The sequence below is a fragment of the Apium graveolens genome, chromosome 10, assembly GCF_009905375.1.
Source record: "Apium graveolens cultivar Ventura chromosome 10, ASM990537v1, whole genome shotgun sequence".
NCBI classification, from domain to species: domain Eukaryota; kingdom Viridiplantae; phylum Streptophyta; class Magnoliopsida; order Apiales; family Apiaceae; genus Apium; species Apium graveolens.
Genome location: NC_133656.1, coordinates 90,093,505 through 90,103,213, shown reverse-complemented (window position 1 = coordinate 90,103,213; position 9,709 = coordinate 90,093,505). Strand labels below are relative to the sequence as shown.

General features: G+C 37.5%; 1 protein-coding gene across 1 annotated transcript; it reads left to right on the top strand.

The window, feature by feature from the left end:
* Window positions 1-4,029: 4,029 nt before the first annotated feature.
* LOC141692899 (uncharacterized) lies at window positions 4,030-9,476 on the top strand. The gene is made up of 5 exons (XM_074497852.1): window positions 4,030-4,306; window positions 6,300-6,416; window positions 7,331-7,365; window positions 7,561-7,661; window positions 9,116-9,476. The coding sequence occupies exons 1-5, from the start codon at window positions 4,131-4,133 to the stop codon at window positions 9,200-9,202; spliced, it is 516 nt and encodes a 171-aa protein (XP_074353953.1). The 5' UTR covers window positions 4,030-4,130; the 3' UTR covers window positions 9,203-9,476.
* Window positions 9,477-9,709: the final 233 nt, after the last annotated feature.

Here is a 9,709-nt window from a genome sequence, read left to right as displayed (position 1 = left end):
AAAATTCCAAATATGCTTGCCAAGTAAAGCGATATTATACCCATGTCAATTTCGAAAACCCAAGCCACATTTACTCTTTGCATAACTAATATTGTTCCAGGCTAGCCAATTGAGGCCCTTCTGGTCCTCTCCTCTACCTGTTCGCCACCAATAGTTATTGTACAATTGTTCCAGCTCATGACATAACGTTGTAGGGAGCAAAAAACATGACATGCTGTAAGTCGGAATTGCATGGGCTACATTCCTTATCAATACTGTTTTTCCTCCTTGAGAAATTGGTTTAGCTCTCCATTCTTGAATTTTTTTAGTCGCCTTCTGTTTCAGGTAATAAAAAACTCTCTTCTTGGATCGACCTACTAAAGATAGTAGGCCAAGGTACATCGTATTCATGATCTCATTGTGCACCTCAAAAATCTGTGAGATTTCCCTTCGTTTATCTTCAACAACATTCAAACTAAAATACACACCAGATTTTTGAAAATTGACAGATTGGCCAGATAGTTTTTCATAATCAACAAGGAGTTTTTTGATATTTCGTGCTTCCTGACTAGTAGCTCAAAAAAATAAAAAACTGTCATCGGCAAATAGCAAGTGTGAAATCGTTGGAGTTGCTGGATTTATTTGGCAGCCATGAATCAGTTCATTAGTAGATGCATCATCAATTGCATTTAAAAGTCCCTCCACACACAAGAGGAACAAATACGGGGAGAGGGGGTCGCCCTGTCGCAACCCTTTCTTAGGAACAACTGGACCAATAAGTGATCCATTGAGACTGAAATTATAGGTAACTGTTTTAACACAAAGCATCATCCATTCTATCCATTGATCACAGAAACCCATTGCTTTCATTCGCCTACGTAAATAAGACCAATTAACTCTATCATATGCTTTGCTGATGTCCAATTTCAAAGCGACTTCTCCAACTTGACCTTGTTTTTTGCGAGACATATAATGAATCATCTCAAAAGCAATAAGTATATTGTCTGTTATGCCTCTATTTCGAATAAAAGCCGACTGGTTCTCAGAGATTACAGCTGGAAGCACTTCTTGTAATCTATTGGCTAACACCTTCGCCATAATGCGGTATAAGACATTGAACAATGCAATGGGTCTTAAGTCACGCATACTAGATGCATTCTCTTTTTTCGGAATCAAGACCACATTGGTACTGTTAAGCTCTCCTGGGAATTTATTTGTTTTAAGCCATTGTGTGCATTGTTTGAACACCTCCTGTCCCATCACTTTCCAAAAATCCTGAAAGAACGCCGGATTAAGCCTGTCAAGACCCCCAGCCTTATCAGGATGCATCTGTTTTAAGGCATTAGTGAACTCCTCGAAAGTGAATTCCTCCACTAATCTTTGATTCTGATCTGCAGAAAGCATTCTATGACTGTTAGCAAAAGGCATGCTCACAAGATCGTCTTCCTCAGTAAAAAGACTGGTAAAATAGTCACGAACAACCTCACACATTCCATCATGATTCTCAATTTTCTCCCCTTCATCATTAGTTAAGAAAGCAATTTTATTCGCCTTCTTTTTTGCAGATGCAGAAGCATGAAAGAATCGAGTATTATCATCACCCTCCCGGAGCCAAAACAATTTAGCTCACTGTTTCCAGTAAGTTTCTTCCTGAAGTAGAAGTGTATTCAGTTGGTGCTTCTCACTTAGATACTCCTGTATATCATCAGCATTTTCACTGTCCACTAACTCGTCCATCCTTGCTTTATGCTCCCTAATCTTCTCCTTAAATTTGTGAAAGAAAGACCGACCCCATCGAGCCATAAAATAAGTGACTTCAATAATTTTTGGGAGCAAGTGAACAACCGGAGTCGAGACCCAAATCTCGGAAACTTCTCGTACAAACTCTGGTTCTTTTAACCAAACGTTTTCAAAACGAAACCAGAATTCTTTTGAAAATTCAGTATTCAGTAGTTCCAAGACAATTGGTTCATGATCAGAAATTGGAGTGTGCACAACTTTGAGAGTGTTCGCTGGGAACTTTGACATCCAATTTGCATTAGCAAAACTACGATCCAATTTTTCTCTTACCCAAGCATTTGTGTTTCTCCCTCGTTCCCACGTGTATTTACCACCCCTTAAGCTTAATTAAGATAATTGACATTCCTCAATCACAGTACGGAACCCATCAAGAAGATATTGAGGATGAGAATTCGTACCTTTCTTATCAGAGGCATAGAACAAGTCATTGAAATCTCCTCATATGCACCAAGGAACATCTGATATGTCTGCTAGTCTCCGAATTAAATTCCATGATTCTCTTCGTCTTGCACGCTCTGGATAACCATAGTAGCATGAAAGACGCCATGACACCACATTATTCTCCATGAACTGCATATCAATATGGTGGCTAGAATAACCAGCAACTTGACAATGTGCAGCTTGTTTCCACAAAACCGCTAGACCTCCACTCCTACCAATTCTATCTACTGAAAAGCAATGATCAAAGCCAAACTAAACTCTAAGCTCTTCGATTTTATTAGCAAAAGAAATTGTTTCAATCAAAAACAAGAAAATGGGTTTGTGATCCCTTATAAGATTACCAAGCACACGAACTGTACAAGGGTTTCCAAGCCCTTGACAGTTCCAGCTGATGTAACTCATGGCTGCTGGCTAGCTTGCGGAGCAAGCTTAACCATAAAAGTTAAAGAGGTCCCTGCACAATCACCATAAGAAAGAGTAGGGTCCTTGGTTGAGTTCTCCGTTCGTCTTGTTTGTACACCATTAATTTGGGCCTCAATTCTCTGCCTTTTTCTTTCCTCTAAATCAAGCCCATATAATTCTTCCGAGTCCAGCCCATTAATATCACTTAAATTCAAATCCCCCGCCTTAATTGTCATATTATTCCCATATTCCCCCTCATATCCCTGATTATCAGTTGCTGTACTCAACTTATCCCTTCGAATATGCGATCCAGTTGTTGATCGCGCTAACTCAGATTTTTGAAATCCCTGATTTTCCGTGTCGTAATTATTATTTCCTTTCTTCCGCCTCCAATCATCGTCCCCCTCTTCACGGAGCCACTTACTCGTACTACCGCCCACTGCTCTTCGTGGCGGAGCACGGAGCCAATATCCCCATTCCTTGATAATTTCTCCAGTATTCACCTCTAGCTTTTTCCGACAAAACCATTCTGTATGAGATAGCAGCCCATAGATGAAACAAAAATCACCTAATTTTTCATACTTACAATTTACTACAGCTGCAGTTTTGTCCCTTTTCACGATCTTCTTCTTCCTTTTAAGCGATTTACGTACATCAATCCTTATTCGTAGACGCATAAATTGACGCCATATGCTTGAGTTGTTCTTTGCATCATAATGGAGGAAGGTTCCAAAGAAATTCCCCAACTGTTTGCCCACCATCTTTGTCATGTAACCTACTGGAAGGTCATGGATTTGTACCCAGAAATCCACCTCATTCAACGACACCTTAACAAGATCTTCTCCCATTTTAACGATATTCATCACCAAAAGTGCACCATCGAAAGTCCAAGGGCCATTATTAAGTACCCAATCCATATCATCCTTATGATAAAATTGATACAAGAAAATCCCAGCCTTTAGTTCTTTGATATTGATGCCCATTGCAGGTTTCCACAGATCCGCAAGCTTTGTTCTCAATGCCCGAGTGTTAATGTTTTTCTCAGTCAAGAAACGACCCACAATGCATAACTCAAATCTATTGCACTCCACCTCCACGTCCTCTTCAGAAGCCGATTCCTCATTTTCTTCATTTTCAATATCCAATACCTCTATCTGCATCTCTATATCCTCAATCGATGAAACGATACCACAAGACTCCCACAATTCTAAAAGATAGAATGGAGAGAAAACATTTAAACGTCTCTTACATAGAATGGAGAGAAAACAAATGAGAATAGTCTTAAATATTTTTAATTTATTTCCGTTTTTGTTTTGTTCTCGCTCAAGTGAAATGCTAACTTGTTTTAGATTATGCTGTTAATATTTATTATTCACGGGTTACAATCGTTACTTTAATCGCTTGTATTTGTAAATAAAAAATAGTTATTTTACCCCTTCACCCTAGAACATGCTCCTAAACCCACACAGTAGAGTCCGAACCGATCAATCTCTCCGACCCGAAAGAAAATGGCAGGTCGACAGAGAGCAGTAGCCACATTACCGACGCTAATGCGAGCTCTCAAAACCAAAACTATTAACAAGCCCCCAAACACGCCCTTACCATCTCTCCGCCGAGCTTTCTCTCTCTACGATCAAATTAATCTCATCGATAACGTCCCCGAAGATCAATTACGCTTCCAAGGGTATATTCTATTTCTACTCGCCTTAATCAATATTTGCACCTATTCCTTTGATTTTTGGTTTAGTTTTATTATGTGTTGAGTTTTCTAGCTTATATCATTTTTGGTTTATAATTAGGTTTTTTTGTGCCTTTTTTAGTTTCTTTTATTTGCATTTATATACATGTTTATGCTTGTGTTTTAGTTGAATGTTATATTACTCTAGGATAGCCGAATACGAATCCCTAATTATTATGATTCATTCATTGAGTTACTGTACTGATATTCACCATTTAAAACCAAACAACGGGTTACAGTCATATACGAGAGGTGTCACTAAATGAGCACAAATCACTAGTCGGGATATTGCAAATTATCAATAATGGATTTTAAGTTTTGGTATTTACGGAAAGCATATGTAAATCTAGAAATGCTTAACACCATATATAAATCACTTAATATGTGATACAATATTTGTTCACATCATTGCAAATGTTGGATTTTTTGATAGTGAGTGATTCCAATAAGTTCTTATTTTTAATTTTGGTTTTGGTTTTTTGGCACCAGCCTATATACGTGTTATGTTAGCGTTCAAACGCTATAAAAACCTAGGATATGCTGAATAGACAATATGAGATTGATTGTATAATCTGAACATGAAATTGTAGTTTATAGTTGGTGTATGTACAACTCACCAAGAACAAATGAGATCCACAACAATATATATATATATATATATAGATAGAGAGAGAGAGAGAGATGAATTATTTTCTATATGGTACTTTATTTTGCTAGAGTTGATGCTTAATTGATAAAATTATCCTACTTATACTTCATTTGTGATTGATATCGTTTGCTACAGTAATTTCCATCACATGTCCAGCACTTTGAACTTCTTTCTCTGTTTTGAAGCATTACTAGTTTGACACTTTGATTACCTATATAGATATCAGCTTACGGGATTAACAAACATTAACCCTGTAGATAAATTATCCTCCCTAATGGTACATCAGTGTAGATACACAGAAAAAGAGCTACCATGTTGACCCGGACTTATCAATGGTCTGAATGTTTTAATTACTTTATGATCAAGAACCAAGGGAATTGATAAGTTACAATCAGTTAAATTGACACTTTCTTGTGTCAAAAATGTGGAGCTGAAACCATATGAGGACTATTTAAGCTTAGGTGATATGATATCTTAATGAATAGTGACATGAGTAGGACTTGGTCTTGGATGCTCTCTCTCCAAATGATATCTGACCAATATAGTGCCATTGTTAATTTTCTTAGTGATATCATGGTATCTTCTTAAAATGATATTGTTTGGTAGTAGCATGTCAGTGAATTCGATAGCTTTAGTAAGCTTTTGTAGGTAATTATTATACAGAATTCCAGATCTACACATTAGACCTACATTTGTTAGAAGCTTTACTAATATTTTCAGCTTATTAATACCCTGCATAGACCCAGAGAATAATATATTGTAACCTGCTAGCTGAAGATAAAATATTACATTGCCTCTCAATTCAACTGATGCATCAAAAGTCATAGTTGTGTTTGAACGTTTGTCTAATTAGTAATTACTATCTTAGTTGCTATTTAATTGGATAGTTTTGAGTCCTTTCAAAATATAGTTATATTAATTTTTTATGTTAAACAAATGCATTTGGACATATGTACAGAAGGTGCTACGTACATCACGCTCACACACAGGTACTCGTACATGCTCGCACGTCCGCACAACTAAAGGGCATTTGCATTTTGAAAATAGAATAATAAGAAAGTTTTTAGTTTGGATTGTGTATGATCTTTTTGATGAAGTCCGACTACAACTCTGTTGGTTTGGAGATAAATTATAGTTTCACTTGCATATAAATTGGTAGCAGTGGGTTTATTGATTTTATGTTCAATATAAAGGATCATTTTGTTCAATATACTTTAATAGATCCGTGCATATTGTAGGTGAACTAACACCTATAGCTTTAACTTTGACTTGTATGATGATGTTTTGTAGGTATACTGATACAGGGTTCACTGTTACTGGTAAAAGTTATGAAGGCAGTGTGCTCTGCATAGGGAATTTGATATTGTCCTGGACTCCAAAAACTTTTGCAGAGATCACTGCCGATAGGTTAATGTTTCTGTTGATTATGTCATTATCTGTCTTAAAGAATTTTTAGAATTATACATAAATTTGCTTGCCTGCTGTGGATCTTAGAACTTGTACATAATACGGTTCCCTTGTATATAACCTTCGGACAATGGGTTGACATGTTACGCAAGGTTACTTCAGCCAGTTCAATATTTCAGCTGTTCTTGTAATAAGATTATTCTAGTGTACGGAATTACTCATAATCAATTCTTGTTTAAAGGTCTTTAATGTTTTATGCATATACTTTGTATCTGTTGTAGTTTCTTTTTCAGAAGTACAAATATATAAGATGTTTTAAGACTAGGAAGTAGAGGTATGGACCTCTTGAAGGCTAGAAGGGCACTTTTGTAGTAAATTTATTTCATTGAACAGCATTGGTGCACCCAATAGATGTTTACAAAGTTATACAATACTATCAATCGGACAACTATATCATTATTTATCCATGAAGCATTCGATATTTCGGGACAAACATTTAGTTTTCCTACACGATTTCTACTGAAGATAGCATTTTTTTTAAATCTCCCCTTCCGTTAAGGAGTCAAATCTGGCTCAAAGCGTGGGCTCATACCCATCTTGGTAGAAGCTATTGAGTTATGTGATAACCATTTTGAAAATTTTTCAGTCTAGGGGTCAAGATTTATTGAGCATCCAAGTGCATGTATAAAATTCCACTTTTTTCCGCTTCTTCCTTAATCATTTCACTGTTCAGTGCATTGCATTCCTTCCAATAGGAGGAATGGCAATGTATGTCCTTACGGGTTGTTTATAGTATTCAAGTTGCATATTTTGCGTGAACCACTTAATCATATGCAAGTGGTTAGCCAGTGCCAAATCTTGTTTTTGTTGCTAGAATATTTTGCTTTCTCATATTACATGTTCTTGTCATGCAGCCTCTCTATCTTCCAGACGGTGCGACCCATACCAGGTTAGATTTAACTCCGTAATGTTTTACTAAATTACTATGCAAGTCCTCTTTCTTTAAGATTTCTATTGCAACCAAGAAAGCACAAGAATGAATCACCTTAGGTGTGCATGTCAATCAGTATCAGTAGTTTTTATTATTTTACTAGTAATTTGCATAGTGTCCATCATTCAGCTTATGCCCCTTGTTTTATTCCAGAAATTCTGATTCTTGGGTGTGGGAGATATATACAGCAAGTGAATCCCGAGTTGCGGAAGTTTATTCGGTCTACGGGCATGAAATTGGAAGCAATTGATTCGGTATATATCACTATAAAACGACTTATTAAGCATATATAATATATATATATATATATATATATATTATATAGAGGGCTACTCTAATAGAAACACTAAAATAGAAACTAAATGGAAACTTAACCTTTTAGGATGATAGGAATGGTAGTTGGGCCCGAGGGTGGGCCCCAAGATTGGGCCTTGGCAAGCTTAGGTTGGGACCGGGGAGGGGCCTAGTGGGCCAGGGTGGGGGCCTAGTGGGCCAGGGTGGGGGCCTACTAGGGCCCATTGGGGTCTATTTTGCATGTCTGGGGCCATATAGGATTATGATTCGAGCCTTGGTGAGGCCTAGTGGGCCCGGGGTGGATTTTGGAGGGCCGGAAGTAGGCTCCGGATAGGTTATGTGATCAATGAGGTGGGTGATGTGCTAGGGGTAGGGCCGTAATTCGGGCCGAGCGAGCCGAGTTTCGAGTCGGGCATAATTCGAGCCGAGATTAATTGAGACGAGCCGGGCCGGCTCGTTTAACTAATCGAGCCTAAACCCTTACCCGAACTCGACTCGTTTAATTTCACGAGTCGAATCGAGTCGAGCCGGCCCGTTTAGCTAAACGAGCGGGCCGGTTTTAACGAGTCGGGCGAGCCGGCTTATTTAATTTTACACTTAATCGAGCCAAAAACTCTACCCGAACTCGGCTCGTTTAATTTCACGAGTCGAGTCGAGACTCGGGTAATTAAACGAGCCGGAACTTCTACCCGAACTCGGCTCGTTTAACTAAACAAGCCGAATCGAGCCCACTTAAACGAGTTCGAGCCGGGTGCGCTCGCGAGCCGCCCGACTCGAATTACATCCCTAGCTAGGGGGTGGATGATGTCATATAGGGGTTGTTTCTCTTGGTTTCGATTTAAGTTTCTATTTCAGTGGTTTCTATTTGATCATTTGCCTTTATATATACATTTCTTTGGTTTTTATTATATCAGGTGTGATCAAGTGCTATATATTTCTTTTTCCAAGTATTGAAACTGTTGCAGTTAAATGTGAACATGATATTAAAAAATGAACACCGTTACTTGTACTGCCTTTATGAGGATCCTTTGCGGTTAAAGGTAAACAAGATTAGAAAATTAATTTCGTTTATAAAGTAAAACCTTGGTAAACTAATAACCCGCGATAAATTAGTATTCTAAATGTATGTTTTCAGTCCCAACTCCCAACATAATAGTGATACTGTATATATATCCTTGATAGATTAAAAAAATTTGTCAGTCCCAGGATTATTAATTTATAGAGGTTTAAGTGTTTATATAAAGTGGATAAGCAGATTTTATCTGCAACTCAACATGGTCAAACCCTTTTTCTTCTAGCACTAGAATTTTTTTTTCCTGCTAATTTATCACACTTTACTGAATTCTGATTATCTCGTGGCAATATTACAAGTTCACCTAGTATGAGCTGCAACCCATTTTTTATCTAATTTCAGAAAAATGCTGCATCAACGTATAACATACTGAATGAGGAAGGCAGGATTGTGGCTGCTGCTATCCTTCCATACGGAGTTACTTCTTGAATCTAAAAGCAAATTGTTAAAGTTTGGTTGCCAGATAGTCGAGCACTATATTGCTTTTCTTTAAGATGACGTAGTGTCAGTTTTTGTATCTCAGCTCTTGTTGCCAGACATGTTTGTTATATTAGGAACCAGATCCGATAACCTACATCTGACAGGTTTAAGTTGTATGTATAGTTAATAAAATATTTTTATTGTAACAATACTTGATGCTATGCTGCTGGACCAATGGTAGTCAAAAATGCATTATGAAAAAATTTATGGAGTTTTGGATGAAGAGTTGTGCGCTGTTAGGATTTAGGATTTCGTTATTTGGATCGTTCACCTTTTTAATTACGTGGCTTTGGTAAAACCAATTGCTTGCTTATTCTGTTAGGAAGAGTTCACCTTTCATTTATTCTGTTGTTACAAAAAGTTCAGAGAGAAAATGAAGAAAGAAAAATTAGCAGGATAGGGCTAAAAATTGAGGGTGGTGGCCCTAAATGTCATTTTGGGGTTGAAAATGGCCCT

Excerpts from the sequence above, each read along its gene's own strand:
- LOC141692899 (XM_074497852.1), top strand. The coding sequence starts at position 4,131 with ATGGCAGGTCGACAGAGAGCAGTAGCCACATTACCGACGCTAATGCGA. Across the intron at positions 4,307-6,299 it reads GATCAATTACGCTTCCAAGG|GTATACTGATACAGGGTTCA; the intron begins GTATATTCTATT and ends GATGTTTTGTAG. Across the intron at positions 6,417-7,330 it reads GCAGAGATCACTGCCGATAG|CCTCTCTATCTTCCAGACGG; the intron begins GTTAATGTTTCT and ends CTTGTCATGCAG.